Below are 20,942 nucleotides of genomic sequence, written 5' to 3'. Positions count from 1 at the left end.
CTGGAGAAAACCAAACATCAAATGTTATCAAAAATTAACAAAAGGTACTAACACATAAAAAGTCATTTATTAGTAAATTACTACTCAAACAATCACTATAAAACATTTGAATTAGTTGCAAGAAGAACTGATGGAAGGTGAAGAAGAAACACTTACTTTTTGTCACTTACATTTCATAGTTTTAAGTTGACACTCATTTAAATTACCTGTCACTGAAATGCTATCAAAGAGAAGTACATAATGGACAAAATTATTTTAGACTTGTTCAGGTAGAATTAAAGGCTAATATCTGAATTTGGAAAACTAAGAGAGCCTAAACTGTCCTGGGATGATTTTCTGCTTTGACATAATATAACAAATGGATTTGTCTAAATCTCAAAGGCTTAACAGCCAAGTCATTAGTAACAAAAGTCAGGGTGTCAAAGGAGGAGAAAGAGGTGGAGATGGAGGCAGAGGTAGTGGAGGAGGAGGAGGAGGAGGAGGAGGAGGATGAAGATGATGTTGATTAAAGAAAACAAAAGAAGAGAAACCTGATACATTCAGTGAGACCAGAAATTATGAGATTCACAGAAAATATGAAAAAAATGCAATACCTGAAGAATCTCCATATCAGGGAGACGTTTTCGTGGTAAAGGAACTGGCATACTGTGGACAGGAACAGCTGGTTCTGAGACCCGTTCCTCATTCTTGCCTGTTTCTGAATTTGACAGACAGCTGTGCAAATTCTCAATTATTTGGTTTAACACCCTAAAAATAAAACCATTTAGACAGAATAATAAAAATATGATATGAGAAGTCACATTTCATTACAAAATTTTGCTCAAACAATGAACTCCCATGTCCATGTCCCTTCTTAATCCATGGCTCGCATTACCACTAAAAAAAAGACGCTTGGTGATAAAATACCTCCAAAATTAGTTAGTGCTAAAAATGATGTTACATAGTGTGATGAATATAGTACACACAGAATGAAGTGGGCTCAAATGAAAAACGTTAACAGAAAAGAATGAATTTGTGCATACACGAAGTAAATGCTACAAAAACAGTAAAATCTCTAAAAGATGTATCAACTTCAAATATTTGTACATTTGGTGAGAAAAGTATCTGAACAGAAACTTAAAAAGAAAAATAAAGGCAAGCAACAGACTACCTGTTATTGCCATTCTGTTCATAACAGAGGTAAGTCAAAGAAAACTTCAACAAAATGCAGCAGCAGCAACAATAATAGCCAAAACTTGAGTGATATGAGCTTTAAAAGTGATTGAAAAATATTGCATCACCTGTACTTTTTTAAGATATATGTTGTTTTTTTCCTTAGTCTACTTTGTTTTTACTGCTCTTAAAAAAGTAGAATTTGTATCTGCTGGACCCAATTCAAGAGTAAATGAAAGTATCCTATGGTTCAAACATTGCAAAAGTCAATCAAAGTATTTATGACACTGTCATTCTGAATCATAGTTGTTCTAATTGGTTACAACAAAGCTTTTTCCTGTTAATTAACGACAGGTCTAATTTCAATGATGAATTCTTCTCGGGTTATCAGCCAAGAAGAATTCATTATTGGAATACGCCGAGAAAGACTGCAATCGCATTTAGGTCTAATTTCAGTTCATCCATTCAAGTGCAAACAACAGTGTATAGTTTCACACTAAGCACAATTAAAATACTAGAATAGTGCATTACAAATGTGCTTCATGAAAGTGAAGATCATCCCATACAAAAACATTACCTGCACCTTGAGTTAAGCTCATCTCTTACTTTGGATAAACTCTCTTCTTTCTCATGTAACTGAGATTGATTTGCCACAATTACTAACTGTAATTTGACTATCTCATTCTTCTGCTGCTGAATTATATTTTCATATGACTTTTCTTTTTGTTGTGTTGCCAGAAGCTCTTGCCCCAGCTTTGCTGGAAAATTTATCACCCAGTGTTATGCAATGCAGGAGTAGGGTAAAACAAATCTTGTTTCTTATATTTGTTATCATAATATTTTCTATCCAACTGAAATAAGATGGAGTTAAAAGAGAGTATACCATCAAGTAATACCATTACAATTAAGGCTCATACAAGTCACCATAGCAATGAAAATATAACATGCAGTTAGATTTTACTGTTACAATTAAAAGGATCATGATAATGTTTTGTCACCACCAAATATGAGGAAAGTGAAACTGTGTGTGTTTACCTATTGACGACATGTTAGAATGAAAGCTGTCTGTGTAGCAAGAAACTTTTGGATCCATCAGTTAAATAGCTGCATACAAAAGCAGAAGAGGAAAACTTGGATTTAAGGAGAAGTATATAATAAAGAAACTATGGTTACTGTAAAAAGTTGAAAACCATGAAAGAAAGAACATAATGCGGAAAAATAAGGTACAAAAAAGGGCAAATGATTAACCGATTTACAGAAGAAACTGAAAAGAAGCTCGGTTGTGCCAAAAATGTAACATGACAGAAGTTCTAGAAAGGAGGAAGCATTATGATTTAATCTATCAAGAAGATAGACTTCATGCAGAACAATTCTAAAGCAATATGGACAGTAGAAGACAGTTACAGCAAGGAAATTGCCATCACTGAAGAGGACAAGGACTTTCCAATCTGGATGAAATACATAGAGATAGATATTAAAGAAACAAGACATGGAAAAGCTGGAGATGAAACGAAATCCCAATAGAGTTTATCAAAAGTTATAAGTGTAGGGAAACTGGAACTGTTGCACTTAAGCAACATCACTTATGTGAAGGGACACTGACTTCATTATTTCACCAAGATTGTGACAGTGCCAATCCTAAAGAAAAGCAATGCTTATAATATAGAACTATTGCTTTGTATCTCATGTCCCCAAAATTCTGTTATGAATTTCTAAATACAACCTACAGTCAAAACTTAAAGAGAGCTGAAAACTGAAAAGTTTGCAGCCAGAAAAGGAAATGGGACATAGGATGTGATTGTTGTGTTAAGAAACTCTGCAGTCAGGGGTCTATAAAATTTATTTGATAGAGTAAAATGGATAAAGGTTCTGAAGACACTAGAGAAGTTTGGCATTGACTGGTAACAGAGAAAGTTAATAAGATTTGTATGTAGTACAGCAAGTAAACATAAGAACTGGAGAAGAAATGAAAGAAGTAATTAAAATTGGCTGGAGTGCAAAGCAAGAATGTAGTTCATCACATTTCTTGCTCATCATGTGCCTATAAAAATAATATGTATATGTGTTCAGAATGGAGGAGGAGTATCAGTAAATGGAAGGAAGATGATGTGCATTACAGTTATGGATGATACGATATAATTTGCTTAAGGTGGGTGATAAGACAACCTGCAGTACTTTCAAAGAATTGAAAAAACACCTGTGAACAAATATGATATGAATCATAAAATGTAGGCTTTCGTGGCCAGAATCTTCATTAGTTAAAACTTCCAAGCTAAGAGGCCATGGTCGATCTGTAAAACTTCTTCTTCCTGACATTTTGCTGCCAACTGCGGGCAACATCTTCCGAGGTGAGTCGACAACTGGCTGCCAGAACATGGAGGTCCTGTTTATATAGAGCGCATAGAGGCCACCAACGTATGTCATGTGTGGCCGACCATAAATCTATCTCTAACATCATTATTCTTGATCGAAGGGAATTGACTGTCACATCACTGGTGCAAAGTCGACTACCATATCTTGTCTAACTTTAAGCCTCCCTCTTTTCCGTTAAAATTATACTGGTGTTTCTGAATCTCTACAGCTTCTCTACACATACAAGCATAACAATGTGATGTTCTGACTAGCATACTCGTTTCACTAAATTTGATTTCATGATCACTGTCTTTAAAATGTTCCGCTACAGCTAATTTGTTGGTATGTCCTAGTCGACAGTTCTTTTTGTGTTCGGTTAAGCGAGTGTTGACACTTCTTTTCATTGTTCCAATATAAACCTTCCCACAGGTACACGGAATTTTATACACCTCAGGAGTTGCTAAGGGGTGTTGTGGGTCTTTCGCCAATCTTAAAACACTCACTCACTAACCTTCTTGGTGGGTCTAAAGATTGTTTCAACTTGAAACTTGGCCATAACTTTCGCAATATGGCCCATAATATTGCAAATAATTGGAAGAAAAACTTTTCCAGCTGACAGTTGTTGTTGCTGAATGTTGTTAGACACTTTTCTTCTGGGATGAAGTGCTCAATCTATCTCGTTGTCAGTGCTTCCAATTTTCTTAAAAGCCGTTCACAAATGATTTAGTTCATTTTGCAAATAAACTGGCTCACAAATCTTATTAGCTCTGTTCACCAATGTTTTAATGAGACCTCTCTTCTGCCTGGGATGATGGTTCGAATCCTTATGGAGGCAACGGTCGGTGTGTGTATCTTTTCTATACACTTTATGCCCTAGACTCCCATCCGCCTATTTAATTACTGATCCATCCAAAAAATTTAGTTGTCCATTGCTCTCTTTCTCCATAGTAAATTGTATCTCTGGATTAATATTATTTAGGTGCACTAAGAAAACATACAATTCCTCTTCACCGTGATTCCATTCCACAAAAGTGTCATCCACATACCGATATCACTTCACAGGTTTTTTACTGGCAGACTGCAGCACCTGCGGTTCAAAAGATTCCATGAATAGATTAGCAACAGCTAGACTCAGAGAGCTGCCCATGGCCACTCCTTCGGTTTGTCCATAAAACTCATATTGGAAGCTTACCCTCCTAGATTATATGGGCTACTGAAGATACATTAGACTGATGTCCCAATGAGACCGATAACGAGTGCTATTGGATCATCTACTCAAGAGTTCATTCAATGCATCTATCTACTCCATGCTCATTATACCTTTCAATTTATTTAGTTTCCTGCATGATCTGTTGTGGTCTCTGCAATTTTTGTTTTCTGGGATAGACTATGTAATCAGAATTATCTGACTCTTTTTATTATTATTTTCTCCTTAGTCACTTTACTACAATCATAAGTAGTGCCGCAAGTAGATAATAATTCTAATCATAATGAAAAAGTGTGTGACAGAACAAATATTGCTCTCACAGTTTCATTTAGATACTACCCCTACAGTGGTGGGTAGCACTTCTGGGTCTGTTGCATCTCATTCCAATGAACAGTGGTCTCATTAAGATCTAAGTGCAAACTGAGCAATTTAAAAGGAGTTAAGTATCACATAGACGACCTAATGGCTTGTGAATTTATGTTGTTTGTATATACGACAGAATCTGTCAGCCTGATGGATAAGCAAACACTTTACGTATTGGCCACTTGATAACACATGCTGAGAGCCAAGAGTCACAAAATGATACCTGCACATGTTAGTATGGGGTGCTGCAGGTTCCTTATTCAGACACATAATGTGTATTGTCTGCAGTATTGTTAGAAAGCTAACAGATTTGACAAGAAGGACAATATTATAAGTACATGGGCAACATTAAATAGCCCCAGGATGTGAAGAAAATATAATTCAAGGAGGAAGGTGAATATGACAAATTTAGTTTAATAATAATACTCGCAGCTCAGAAGTCATTATGTGCAGACGTATCCCTAGCAAACATCACAAACAGTTCACTTAATTAAAACAGACCAAAGGAGTACATTTATTTATTTTAAATATGCATGTAATGGATAGATATAAACATTGGCAAGAAGGTTAAGAAAATCATGACCCGCAAATAAGTTTGGCATTTGAAAAAGGAATTTTTATATTTTCTCTAGAGGCAATGATTTTGTTTGCTTGCATGTGGCTCTCATTGTGACACAAAGTGGTTTATTATCATGGAAAAATTATGGTCCAATGGACAACAAACATCACAGTGTCTAAAATGATTATTCTCCAATATACCATTTGTCACTATTTTTGTAAAACTCAGTATTTATATTGACATCTTTATCCTCCACTATTGCCTTTCCGCTTTATTTCCTTTCTACTTTCTCCTACTATTATACTCACCAATTTCTGCCTTATCATCACTATCTGATTGGAGTTTTGAAATTAGTTGCTTCAATGCACTGAAACAATCTCTGTCAAGTTTCTCGGTAAATTTTTGCTTCTTTATTTCACATTCTGCCATTTCAAATCCTTCCAGCAGTTTCTGTTTCTCCATTTCCAAAGTTACCTGAAAACGCATTTTATACTTAGTAGTGTCAGATTAAACATTATAAAATCATTTTTTCAATTGTACAAACAGGCTGATAGTTTATAACGAATTAACATGTAATATTATATACGTGCAGTAAAAGTGCACTTCACTTCTTATCCTTCTGATGTTTCATGTCTAAAAACATCCTTATATTTATCTGAAGATCTTGATGGCTACTGACTTCCTGCTGGTAATGAATAAGAGATATGGCTGTTTATTTAAGGATCTTTAAGGAAACAGTGAGTGCTGCACAATAGTTTAAGTAGACTGATCTACTGTCAATGAACGGTTGCTTGTTGATTCTTCACTAAGAAAAATCAAGAAATATGTTTCCATTTAATTGCAGTGGCACTGTGAAGGTGAATTGCGATGTTACTTGTTTTAGTTGTGTAAATGAAGATGGCAGACTCAGAGCTATGGAAGTATTTTTCAGATGATATTAGGAATTGGCAGCTAATTTAGCTAATGGTACCTTGGTACAGATTTCTGTGGAATATAAAACTGCAGCCACTCTTTGAGAGAAAGCACTAGTCACCCTGGTCTAATGTACAGGTAGCAGAATTACCTCATAAAATTTCTTCCCTGCATTACCTATATGTGTGTGCTGTAAGTTTCTAGCACAATCCACTATTTGAAGAAAACAGTCTTCTCCATGATAAGCAATGAGAATTCCAAATCATTTGATCATCTGGATCCCAGACTGCAAAAATGATTTCCCAAAAACCATAGATCAATATAACACATCTTTTTGAATTAGTGAAACACTTTTTTATTTCACACAGAATTTCTGTATACTGAATACATTCCTATTACATTATTTGTTTAGTTTTGTGAGTGGATTAAATATATCTAGATGGGCTGGGCTGAATGCAAGGCTATATCCTCAACAGAAATTCTTATGCTGGCATATAGGAAAGTTTAGATACGCCACAGGTTAACAGACAGTACTGTTATCGTGCTGTTATGAAGTGGGTCAAAACTACATAACATATTCAACAGAATAGAAGATCTCTCCTAGTCTATCATTATCTGGCAACCAATTTTTTTCTACCTCATACCATTTTTATGTTTGAAGTTTACCAACATGTTACATGTGTCAATTTAAAAGACCCAGGTAGAAGAGCATGAATGTGTTCATGTGTATAATGCAGAACAAAGTGATAATGCTTCTTCCTCAGTCTTATCCCAGATACATTTATGTAATCAATGTCAATAGGCATCTGCAGAGGGGGGACGAGAGGGGTGGCGCGCATGCGCGCGCATGCGCACACACACACGCGCACACACACACACACACACACACACACACACACACACACACACAGAGAGAGAGAGAGAGAGAGAGAGAGAGAGAGAGAGAGAGAGAGACAAGTCCACCTCACCTCTAATATTGTATGTCTGCAGCTAAACATCTCTTCTGTTTGGTGAAGAGTAACTTATCCTTGTGTAGATGTTTATATTCTGTACTGTATGCAAGGCTGTCCCCTCCATATTTTGGTCACCACACTAACATGATTTGCAGGCCAGATATGGCCCTGCATCACCAAGGACACTGTTTGTACATAGAAGTCATGGTACTGTGTACAATAAAGCTGCCAGCAACCACCACAGTATCTGAGGGCACCAACCTCGCCAATAGGCAGAGTGCCAGTCACGACAGAAAGCACTGCAGGCAGGGCGCTGTCTCCCTACATGACATCACTTGTCCTCACAACGCCACACGGATATACTTCCACAGGGCTATTTAGACTATCAGGCTATGTTGGGGAGTTACATCCCCAGGCTTCATGCTGGCCTCACCAGTGGAGTCACTGCCTTTGGCAGGAGCACCTGTCTCTAACACTTTTCAGGACCACAACCTGCCACTGCCAGGTGCCACGACACGCCACACATCACACCAGCAACTATTGTCATCTGAGCTATCACCTCTGACAACTGTCAATATCCGACCTCTCAGAAATACTGTTGTCCCTCCAGCAGCTACGTAGTTTGACCCATCATCTCGGACAACTGTGCATGTACTGTCACCTCAAGGACATACTACAAGCACCCGGTTGGATCCTAATGTCAATTAACCTCAGCTCCTCCTGCTCTGCCGTCTGTCATGATTTGTGAGCTTCACTGTGTAGGTACATTTCAAGTAACATCGAGGGGAGGCACTTCTGTTTGTACTTCAGTTGTATGGACATAATTCACAGACTTTGTATTTGATTTATGTTTTCCATACCAATAATAGTGAGTTGTTAATGGAAAGTGTGTGTCTCGCTTTAGTCAGTTGCACCACTTGGCATAGGACACATTAATAATGGTGACAAGTCTGTTTCTCACATGTGGTAAAAGTGCATTTTGAAATTGTTTTCTCTTCTCTCATCCATCATACATCAGAAATGGTGATGAGGTAAAAAGCTTTCATGTTTCAGTATTCTTCAGGTCTGTTATAGTATCTTGATGTGTAATAATCCATTTTGACAGAGCAGGTTTCCTTTTTAAGTTTGTTCAAATGGATATCACCCAAGTAGATTTTTGCTAGTGTGCTAATTCATTTTGGTGGCAAAGTATTTTCATGCTTCTTGTGTTATCACAGTTTGAAGGCAGTAGCTGTAGTCACATTCCATGATTCTTACTGTGGGGAATGTTTCTCGGTCTATCCAAGTTAGTGACACAAGTTTCTTAGATGTTGTCTTCTTTTTCTGGGTAATTCAGGTGGTTTGTTCACGTGTTGTACAAGTGTGAATTCTCTAAATTGATGCTGCTGGTCTGACATGTTCTCAGACACTGAAGGCTCAGGTTTCAGTTCACTGGCAGTCTATTTTTGTGTAAGGTTTGAGTGTCATTTTGTTGTATCAGGTCTGTCCCATCATCAGAGCTGCCTTTGTCTCAAGTTGTTCAGTTACAGGTGCAGAAAATTCAGAAACTGCTGCAGCTCACTCAGGTTTTGGCTACTACAGCCACATGTCGGTATGCCGCTCCCACATCTACGCAAACTTTTTGGGTGTTTGACTGTCAGAAGGAGGGGCAACTTATTAGTGGGACAGTTTTATGTGGATTTTTGTTGGACTATTCCCTCCAGCTGAGCAGTGCACATACCTCATTCATGATTAATGTTGGACAGTCTTCCCCAAGGTGTTTGAGTGAGCTTGTTCATGAACAGTGTCTGGGCTCGGCATCCAGAGGTTTCATTTGGGGAGCAAGTTGGGTCACCTTAAGTCAGGTTTTATGCAGTGTTGTTGTGTGGTGCAGCCCTAGATTTTGTGTTCACAGAGTTCTATAGTGGCAGTTCTGCCATTCTCAGATCAGACCTTGCCTGTGGTGCCTTTGGACACTGACTATCTCATCATTGGCATCTGTCCTGTCAGCACTGGCCCTGTCACGACCAGCCCTCAAGTTGTCACAGGTCCTGTCACAGCCAGCCCTTTCACAGCAGGCCCTCCTGTTGGTGCAAGCCCTCCCCTAGGCCACACCCCTGTCATCAACAATATCAGTCCAGTTGTCAGTCTTGATGTTGTTGGCCCTTTCATGGCCAGCACTCCCACGCATGTCGGCGGCAACATCAGCCTTTTCTTCAGTCCAGATGTCATTGGACCTGTCACAGCCAGCCCTCTTGTCTTTGCCACGTCTGTTGGTGATTATGTCAGTCAGTTCACCAGTCCTGTCAGTGCCAGCTCTTTCTTGGGCAACCTCCAAAGTTGTCACTCAGCCTGTCAGCAATCACATCTGTCCAATCGTCAGTCCACACATCACCAGCCCTGTCTCAGCTGACCCACTGGTGTCACTGCAGCTGTATCAGCAGTTGCTCCTATAGTTGCTGCTGGCCCAGCTGCCAGTCTCACCATTCTTGCTGATACCATCAATCCTGTCATGTATCCTTCCGGGCCTTTGGTTGTGCCTTCATGGAAATTTTGCCGCAAGCCCCGCCTATGCCCAGTCTGCCCACTATTGCATGCAGAGGCCAGTTACCAGTCCCCGATGGAAACTCAACGTGTTTGTTCTATTGGGATCATTTTTTGCTTTAATTAGTAATTCAGTTCAGTATATTCATGTGCCTTGTCTGAGCTTTTGGAAGTTATTAAGCAGTGCTTATGAGTTTCTCTTGTCTTGTGTATCGGATGTCACTGGTCCTGCACTCCATCCTCTGCAGTCTTGTGCAGTCTTACTCAAGTGTCCATGCCATGTCTAGGCTTATTTTTATGCATAGTGTTTCAGTTCTATTCAAAGCTATTGGTGTGAAAGGTTGTGCTATAATACTTAGAATTGTACTGGTTAGTTCTCGGGCACATGATTACACACTGGCTGACTGTGTTGTTGCTTTGTGCAAGTTGTTTTGTACTACCAGTGCTGGCAGCTGTGTTATTGCCTCCTTCCTTGGGTATGGCACTTCTTTAAGACAGATGTCCCACTTGTTTTTAAGGGTGGTGGGATGTGGTGTATGCAGGGGGCACCACCACACAAATGTGTAAGCTTCATGGGCCAGGTATGGCACCTGTCTCACCACAGACATTATTTATAAACAGAAGTCATGGTACTGTGTACAGTCAAGCCACCAGCAACTGCCACATCATGCAGGGGCACCATCCTCACCGACAGGCAGCGTGCCTGTTGGGACTTAGTGTGCTATAGGCAGGACACTACTTCCCTTTGCTCCGTTATGTGCCCTCACAGGGCCACGAATGTACCCTTCCCTGGGGATTATTAAGACTGCCTGCCACTGAACCATGCTGAGGAGGTATGTACCTGGTCTTCACACTGGCCATACCAGCAGCTCACTGTACAGAGCCATCATCTTCACCTTGAGCACCTGTCACTGACTATATGCAGGACTGTCATCTGTCACTCCCGGGTGCCATGCCACACCGCACATCTTCCCACCATAGCGGTCAACGTATGAGCCGTCGCCTCTGACAACTGCCAACACTCAATGTCCTGAAAATACGGTCATCCCTCTGGAAGCTATTGTCATCTGAGCCATCATCTCCAACAACTATTAGCACCCGACTTCCCAGAAGTACCATCATCTCAAGGACATTTTCCCAGTGCCAGGTTGGATAATAATGACAATCATCTTCAGTTTCCCCTGCTCCACTGCCTGCCACGAACTATAGGGTTCATTTTTAAGGTGCATCTAAGGCAATGTCTAGGAAAGACAGTTTTGTTTGTACTTCAGTTCTGTGGACATTCATCTATGGACTTTGTATTCAAGTTCTTTTTTCTGTATCGATAATAAACAGTTTTATTGCAATGTGTATATCTCACTTTAGCCAATCACGCCACCTGGCAAAGGACACTTCACATTCCATCTTCCATTGATTCATTTTTCCTTGTGATATGCTTCCACTCTATACACCAGGTTATTTGTCTTTTGTTGCTATGTGTGTATTTATTTTCTTTTTTCAGTTCTGTCCCTTTCCATTCCCTATCTTTGCTTCACTTGTCTAACTTCTCTTTACATTATCTGGTAACCTACCTGTAACACAGCTCATTGTCACAACTAGCTTTGCGATGATGAACATGTCGCCTGTTCATGAAGCTACGGATTGGACATTTACAATTTTGTATTGACAACGTATTTCTGATCAAAATTCACTTTGTGGAATAGATGGAATCTATTACAGAGAAACATTTTGATATTTACTTGAAAACACTTCTGCTTTCTGCAGACATTGTATTTATGTGGGTAGACTGTTGAACAGCTATTTAACTCACTTCTTTCTACACCAACATTAGACTCATTATATGCTAGTGTATGCCATCTTCCTTCTCGCATTGCACTTGTGACTTTTTCAATAATGCCCAAACATATACAGATTTTTGATAGTAAATTTATTCAGCAAATAAATGTTCTGAAAGTGGTGATTAATATTCCCTACTGACTAACCAGATGCATACAATATATACATGCATGAAGCACACACATACCTCTATAATGTCTTCGGAGAAAATCAGAATTCACACAATAAATACTTTTTGTGATTGTCTGTTAACTCAGCTAGTAGTTTTTACGGAAGTCTGGATCAAGTGCAGTGATAAATTGGACAATGTCATAATGTAGCTGCCAGTTTCTGGATTCCAGAGGTCTTATCTTTTGCAGCAAGGAGATCAAGAAGAAATTTTTCATAGTGCTATTTTGCCACTGCTGGTCTTATTGGTGTGTATTTGATATATACAATTCCAAAACTTTCAAGGAAGACATCAACCACCACTTTGAGATTTAACAGGTCACTTTTTTTTTTTTTCATGCTGGAGACAAGAAATGCTTCCACTGTGATGACTGTGCTCTTGAGAAAATGCAATTAACCATCAGCTGTTTGTTATACACATATTGTCCACTGGTTTTGGTCATGCATATTCCATGTTCGTTATGGACTCATATAACATCAAAGTTGAAACTTCCTGGCAGATTAAAACTGTGTGCCCAACCAAGACTCGAACTCGGGCACACAGTTTTAATCTGCCAGGAAGTTTCATATCAGTGCACACTCCACTGCAGAGTGAAAATCTCATTCTGGAAACATCAAAGTTACCATAATGAAAGCCCACAATCAATAGTACAGTGCAGCACTTACAATAGTAACACAGCATGACAGTGATTAATACACTGTGATGCAGTACTCCTACTACAGGTGCTGCACTTAACTATTGATTGTGGACTTCCATTGTACTCCAACCGGTAGACTCATATGTTTATAATAAACAGCTGATGGATAATAAACATTTTCTCAAGTACTTAATGGCTGTTGATTGTCACTTAACCAAAACTTTTATGATTATGCTCCTGTTTCACGATCATATGTATATACCCAACACTCATATCCAGTTACGACAGTGTTATAAACTCAAGATCATAGATGGTAGTGTCCAGCATATCTTATGAAATCTCATTACAGAGAACATTCAGTTCCACTTTGATGATGGCTTGGGCACAAATTTTATGTGGCTTACATTCAAATTCTTCTGTAAAATTCAATGTCAAAATCTTTACTGAACACAATCTTTTCAGCTATCTTCATTGTCATCAAACAAATATTTCCAGTTACCCGATTTTGCACATTCTTAAACATCAGCTGCACTATGATCAGTTTGTGGCCTCAGAGAAGACTGCGTAACAGTTTATGTAAACTGGAGATGGAGAGTGAGAAAGGAAAGGAAGGGGAAGGAACTGATGAGATCAGCTGCTCAAGGCTTTATTCAGAAGCAACGGTGATGAATGAAAATGTGTGCCAGACTGGAACTTGAACCCGGGACCTCCTGCTTACTGGGCAGTTGCATTAATCATTGCGCCACCCAGAAATGGTATTTATTGCAAATGCATGGACTACCTCGGCAAACTCTCTGGCTGAGTCACATCCCCACCCAGCATCACCTATCCGCAGTCCCCATCGTGTCCTGTATGCCTGCTAATTTCAGATTCCTACTTTGGTGACCGAACGAAAATTTCCATCTGCACTGAAGCTTGTGGGTTCATTGCCAACTGAGCCAAATCAATTATATGAAAGTATAGAGTCTGTTCTTTCAGACACATCTGAAAGAACAGACACCATGCATCCACATACTTAACAATTGTTGAAATTAATGAGTGGGACAGGATTAATAACATGATGAAATAACAACAAAAAGTTTTATTTAAATTACTTACTATCTTATACTCAACATCCTCTTTTTTCTTCTGTAATTGTTCATACTCCTCACGGCTTACACAATGGAGCAGTTTGCCTCGAAGATAATCACATTCAGTTTCTAGTAGCTGGATTCTGTTGTTTACAATTGCTGAATCACCTGTGGAAGGAAAAGATGACGCGAAAAAACATTATACAGTCAACTTCTTATTGTTAACAGATGAAGGGGTAAATTAACACATTAAGTTAACATTTTCAGTTGACCAGTTCACGCCGTAGGAATGCAACAAATTCAAAATGACCAATTTTTTATCATATGATCAAAAGAAGTCTCACTAAACACTAAAAGCTGCCTCCTTTTATAATGGGTGTTAGGGACACAAATATAGTTGTTCAAACAGTGTTCAGCATTCAGAAACAATTACTATCAACATCTAACTGCCTAAGATTCTTTCTTAAACAGAATCTATAACACTTTATCATGCTGCTCCATCCATCTGTGACCTATGGTCTGTTATGGAGAAGAATGCTCTTTATCTATGTGCATGTGAAGGTTTCCACAGCATGTCATTGCAGTAAATCTTTACAAATTAGTAACCAATTCAATCCACATAGTGTCCACAACATATCAGCTTCTGCCAAACTGGTGTTATATCATATTCCATGCCTTTATATATGAGGATTTAAATCACATAACAATTCAGCTTCCCATCACTTCTCCTGGTGGCAGCTCAACTCATTATCTATTATTTTAACAGGGGGTTACCAAAAGATTTGGCACTCTGTAGCAAAGAATGAGTTCAAGACTGCCCTCCGATATTTGTAATAACAGCCAACCGCTACAGCTATGAACAAATTGCGCACAAAGAAGTGGTGGGACATAGTCGCAAAGTCAAGGTTTAAGAAATTGAAACAAAAAACATTTCACACTTTCTAAATAGATTTGCTGTGACTAAAATTTTCTGTTGTTTTCTTCTTTATTAGAAATTAATTATTTTTATTTAATTTTGATTTACTACATTATTTTGAGCTTTGTGAGTGATGTGTTTCATTCTCCCCTAATTACCCACACTTTTTTTGCATTCCGGCCGCCTCTTGGTCCCAAAAGTTATGATTAATTAACGTTCGAATGTGCTTGTACAGGGACTGCGAGATAAGGCTAGCTAAACTCAGCGGAAAACTGCAGTATACAGAGGAAACGACCATACCATGTGGGGTGGGTGATGTCACCAAATCAGGGCAAGTCTCTTGTTATGGGTGACACAATTAGGTGCCAGATTTTAGTGAAACAAGTGCATCTCAGAGCAATATAAACATGTCTGAATTTTGAGGCAGAGTCACTAGCTTTTGCCAGAGTTCAGCAGCACCAGTGTGACACCTAGGCCACACCGGACAGCGAAACAACTAGGAATCACCAGCAGCAGCCACTGGCAACACTAAGTTCCTCAAGGGACTTGGTGCCATAACACCACCAACCTGCTGTCCATGCCTGCAGTCACCAGTGCCAAGTGCCCTACCAGAGGCTTAGTGCCACAGCACCAGCTGCTGTCTGACTCCTGTCAGAGAGCAATGGGTCAAATCCTACGCACAGCAGTCTCCACAGTGGCTGAGTGTGTGGACGAGGGACCATCCCAGGTGTCAGTGCTGATGGACCAGTAGCATGCTGCTGACATCACAACCATGGCCTACAGAGGCCACTGAGCACCCACAGGCCTGCCGTCAGGATTGCAGGGTGCCTATGTAGCATCCTGTCAATGGAGTGGAAGCCCCTCCCAAGCATCAGCTTCAGCCAGCCCCAACAGAATGAGGTGTGTTTTGCCTCGCCGAACCAGGATGAAGCATGCGCAGAGAAAGAATAAAGTCCTCTTTATTGTCAGCAATGTTTCCACAGGGCCCAACTTGCCATCACTACCACTCCCATTCATCCCAACTGCTCTTATCAGAGTGGTGTCAAAGTGGTCATCACCTCTGGTCACTCTTCAGAGTGGTACCACAGTAGTTGTCTCCTACAGGCACTCTTTAGAGTGGTGCCAGGGGAGCCGGCATCACTACAGTCAGCAGCAGAGGATGTGCTACCCTCCCCAGCACGACATCGCATCACGGCTTACAAAATCGTCATTTGGTGTGAGACATACCATATCGTTCAAACAAATTTCGGGCTTGCAGCCGGTCGTCGTTCAATACTTCGCACGATATTTCGACTGGGCACCTGCCAGTCATCTTCAGGTGAGCCGTCGCAGACTGGCGAAAACGTCCTCCGTTCCGCAATATATAGCGTACTGTAAGTATTCTGTGCATGCGTTGAAAACTTGATAGTTGAACCACACTGCCCGCCGGCAGCGCCCTCGCTGGTGGAACAGCGGAACTCAGTCGCCCTCACCTGAAGATGACTGGCAGGTGCCCAGTTGAAATATCGTGCGAAGTATTGAATGACGACCGGCTGCAAGCCCGAAATTTGTTTGAACAGTCAATTCGCCAGGAAAATTTTAAAATTCACAGATACCATATTGTTCTTTTGTGGTGACGATCATGCGATTGAGGATTAAGAACTTGATAATAGTAGGGTTACTTTTGTAACACTGGAGGAGTTATCACGGTTTAAGGGAAATTCTAGAGATGAATTGTTAGTACTGGTGTGTTTTACAGCCGGCCGGTGTGGCCAAGTGGTTAAAGGCGCTTCAGTCTGGAACCGCGCAACCGCTATGGTTGCAGGTTCGAATCCTACCTTGGGCATGGATTTGTGTGATGTCCTTAGGTTAGTTAGATTTAAGTAGTTCTAAGTTCTATGGGACTGATGACCTCAGATGTTAAGTCCCATAGTGCTCAGAGCCATTTGAACACAGTACAACTTGCTTGGGCATTCTGCCCTTGTGCCAAGTTAGCAGCAGTTGTTTGTTTTACATGTAATCATTTTGGGCATTACATATTATCAGTTTGGATGCAAGGCTAGACAATGTAGAGTGTCCAGGTGGCTCATAATTAGACAAAAGAAGTAGGTTGGTAGGATAGGTAGCCAAAGAGCTTACTGTCTGGATTATTGTTGGATTATTTTTTGTATTATTTTGGGTTATTATTAATTCTGAGTCTTTAAAATGATAATGGTGAAGCAATGGCAAAATTAGAGTCACAAGGTGTCACTAGAAAGAAGGCTATAGAGTTATTGGTGGACCAGGTAGCTCAATTAAGAACAGATAAAGTGGTTTCCGATAATAAACTAGCAGAGAAAAATGAGGAAATAGAGATGTTGAAGTCACAGTCTCTAGGACTGGATCTGGCTGCTGCTAACCTTGTTTCTCCCTTTTCTCGTAAGTCATCTGACAATGTGTTAGCATTTGTGGAGGATCTCACATAGGGTGTTGATCAGATAAGCAATCATTACACATAGCAAGGCTATGTTTAACAGGATTAGCGAAGTCGTTTGTACAGTGGAGAGAGGTGCTGTGCAAGACACAGACTTTTGATCAACTCAGGCCAGCATTAACAAAGGTGTGGGAAACAGTGCAGTGCATGGTTTTTCCCCAAGCTATTGAGAGTGGTTTCCAAAAGGCATAATGAATCAGGCGAAGATTTTTCAGATAGGATTAGGAAACTGAATGTGTGTGATTATGAGTTAACACAGAATGAGGAGATAAACAAAGTATTGCTACAGGAAACTGAGCACCTTGGGCTTGATGCTTTTCTGAGAGGTTTGGCACCTAAAAAAAGTCATCTACGAGGGTGCCCACTGTGGTGCCTAAAGACCTTCATACAGAGGTTAGATTGACACTGGCGTATGAGGGAAACAACAGGCATAAGGGATTGAAGAAATGTATTTGCACCAAATGTAAAATGTTTTTAATTATGGATATATGGGGCATGTACAGAGGCCACTGACCATCCACAGACCTACCATCAGCATTGTGGGGTGCCTGATGGCATCCTCTCACCACGGCAGAAGCCCCTGCCTGCACATCAGTGCCGGCCAACATCAACAGTGTGTGGCATGTTTTGCAACAATGAAGCATGTACAGAAATTGAATAAAACCTTCTTTACTGTCAGAAGTGTTTCCAAGGGACCCTTCGGCTTGTCACCACCACCACTCAGCTGACAGAGTGCAATTGCAATCATCAGAGTGGTCATCTTCTCCAGGATTATTTGACACTAAGTACTGAGAAATGTCACTTTGCATTTGAAGAAGTTAACTACTTAGGCTGTGTAATTAGTAAGGGCGGAGTAAGAACTGATCCTAGATTAGTGCAAGCAGTGCAAGATTTTCTGGTACCAGGAACGACCAGGGTGTTACAGTCTTATGTGGGTCTCACAAATTAATATCGTACTTCCGTGAAGGAATTTGTGGATATTGTACAACTGCTTACACAATTGTTGAAAAATGGTGTTAAGGTTATTAAAAGACATCTTCTATACCCCATGAGCTGCACGAGAAATGTTTTATTGGCAAAACTGGTTTTTTAGTTTATAATGCATCACCATTGGCAGATTATGCACTTCTATAGAAATGACACTTTTTCAGTTAATACAACAGGATCTGAAATATATCCTATAACACAGCACACAGTTTCTCATGTACATTACTGCTGTCAAATTTTAGGCAGTGACAATTCTTGATAACGTTTGGCGTAACTGTCATACAAAAGAATGTCACGGAGAATTTGTCAAATTAAAGAATCTGTTAAGATTGAGTTCAGTGTTGGTGTTTCCAAACTATCAGAAGAAGTTTATACTGTCACGTGACGCATCAAACCATGCCCTTGGATGAGTTTTGAGCCATGAGGACAATGGTCATGAACAATCTATAGCCTTTGCATCAAGAAAGCTGAACAGAGAGGAGAAGAATTATTCTACAATGGAGAGAGAAAGGCTTAGCTTGGTGTTGTATGGAATGACATACTTCCAGTGCTACCTCTATGGAGGGAAGTTAAAGGTAGTAGACCATGCTACTTTGAAGTGGTTACTAGGTCTGAAGAACTCATCCAGTAGATTGAAAAGATGGACATTAAAACTCAGTGAATTTGGGCACAAAGCAATCCACAAACAAGGGAAGAAGCACGGAAATGCAGATGGGTTAAACAGGAAAACGGCAATAGTAGAAGTGTGGGGTCAGGACGCTGTTGAATGGCGAACAGCATAAAGTGCCGACAAGGAGTGTAAACAGTATGGCTAGCAACAGGAATTTTGCTTGCATCAAAGATTGTTGTGTAGGAAAACAAAATTATGACCATGGGTGGCTGTGCCATCAGAACTGAAGCACGAAGTACTACATGAGATGTATGATTGTATCTTGTCATTTCATAGCAGATGCAGGGTAATGAATCAGAGAGTGATGGAGAAGCACTGGTGGAAGGATGGCGAATCAGAAGCAGGTACCATTGCAGAGGTTGCAGAAGCAACGGAACCATTTAGTTTCATTGGGTTGGATGTGTTAAGACCATTTAACCAAATACCAGCAGGTAATCATTTCATGCTGACTAGATTATTTTTCTCATTACATTAAGATGCTGCTGATGCCAGACTAGCAGGCAGTCACAATCATGCAACATTAGTTAGTAGGTGGATATTGAAGTATGAGGTGCTGGAAACAATAATTACAAACCAAAGGATGAACTTCATGTCAGACCCGATGAAAGAGTTGTGTTATATATATATAATAGAGGGAAACATTCCACGTGGTAAAAATATATCTAAAAACAAAGATGATGTGACTTACCAAACGAAAGCGCTGGCAGGTCGATAGACACACAAACATACACACAAAATTCAAGCTTTCGCAACCAACGGTTGCTTCATCAGGAAAGAGGGAAGGAGAGGGAAAGACGAAAGGATGTGGGTTTTAAGGGAGAGGGTAAGGAGTCATTCCAATCCCGGGAGCAGAAAGACTTACCTTAGGGGGAAAAAAGGACAGGTATACACTCACACACACACACACACACACACCCATATCCAACCGCACATACACAGACACAAGCAGACATTTGTAAAGGCAAACTCTTGTGCGTCTATCGACCTGCCAGCACGGAGACAATAAGAAGAACCGCACCACAAAATGATTATTCTTTCATCTTTGTTTTTATGTATATATAATTTGCAAGAATAGTGAGGGAAGCTTGGAAAAAGGTTCAGCAACAAAATACTAAGGCACTGGAGAAGCAGGAAGAGGCATTGAAGTGAGTGAGAACGTTACCTCAGTGCAAAATAGGCCAATTGTGATGTTTTTGAGTCCAAATACTGTGAAGGAGAAAATGAAGAAATTTGTAACACAATACCAGGACCCATACCAAGTAATTGAGACCACATCACCAGTAAATGTAAAGCTGAAGCTACCAACAAGGTCAAAAATTGTGCAAGTTGGGCTTCTACAACCATTCCAAGGTGCACCAGAAGCAATTACATAGGAGGTAGGAATGAAAGTGAGGAAAGAGGCAAAGAAGAAGAAGCAGAAGGATGAATAACAAGTGAAGGAGTTTCAGATATCTCACACACAACATGCACTGGGGCAGGAAACAATTGACATGCATTGCATTTTGTGATTTTTGGGTTTTTTTGTGTATAGTACAGAGCATTAACATTTTAATTGGGTACATAAAAATCTACACACCAAGTGGCAGCAGAGCACACACACAAAAGAAAATTATAATTAGGCAAGCTTTCAAAGCCAGTGGCTCCTCCTTCAGGCAGAAGGGTTGAAGGGTAAGGAAGAGGGGTGAAGGAAAAGGACAGGAAAGGGTCAACCGGAACCACAGCTCATGGGAGATTTACTTTACTGGATGAGAAGAAAAGACTGATTGTTGGAGACTGCATTGGATAAGATTTGAAAACCTACAAGCTTAAAGGTGGAAGACAGGGTAATATGCAAGACACAGATTACTGCTTAAACATTGTGCATGAGTTAATAAGAGTGAAAAGCTAAGTGCATCACATGTAACAGAGGTGGGAGGGGGACGCAGAGAAATATATGGGTAAGACAATGAAAGATATATAAAACTAAAACGGAATGAAGAAAAGACTAGTTATTATGAAGAAATGCTGAGACAGAAGAAATTAATGTAAATTAACACCAGATTGGTGGCAAGAATCAAGGACATGCTGTAGTGCAAGTTCCCACTTGCAGAGTTCTAAGAAACGTGTCTGGGGGAAGAATCCAGATGGCATATGTGATGAAACAGGCACTGAGGTCACGACTGTCATGTTGTAGAGCATTCTCTG

At 40.1% G+C, this 20,942-nt stretch overlaps 1 protein-coding gene across 1 annotated transcript in view; it reads right to left on the bottom strand.

Moving 5' to 3' along the window:
- LOC126484618 (centrosomal protein of 290 kDa-like) overlaps positions 1-20,942 on the bottom strand; it is a 209,353-nt gene that overhangs the window by 44,959 nt on the left and 143,452 nt on the right. The window contains exons 19-22 of the mRNA XM_050108205.1: positions 13,762-13,901; positions 5,942-6,107; positions 1,730-1,910; positions 594-747 (exon numbers count right to left, since the gene is read on the bottom strand). Coding sequence (XP_049964162.1) covers positions 594-747; positions 1,730-1,910; positions 5,942-6,107; positions 13,762-13,901 — 641 coding nt within the window. The remainder of the gene's footprint in view (positions 1-593; positions 748-1,729; positions 1,911-5,941; positions 6,108-13,761; positions 13,902-20,942) is intronic.

This window comes from Schistocerca serialis, chromosome 1 (genome assembly GCF_023864345.2).
Source record: "Schistocerca serialis cubense isolate TAMUIC-IGC-003099 chromosome 1, iqSchSeri2.2, whole genome shotgun sequence".
Classification (NCBI taxonomy): Eukaryota; Metazoa; Arthropoda; class Insecta; order Orthoptera; family Acrididae; genus Schistocerca; species Schistocerca serialis.
Note: the sequence above shows the minus strand (reverse complement) of the source record. Positions and strands in the feature narration are given on the sequence as shown.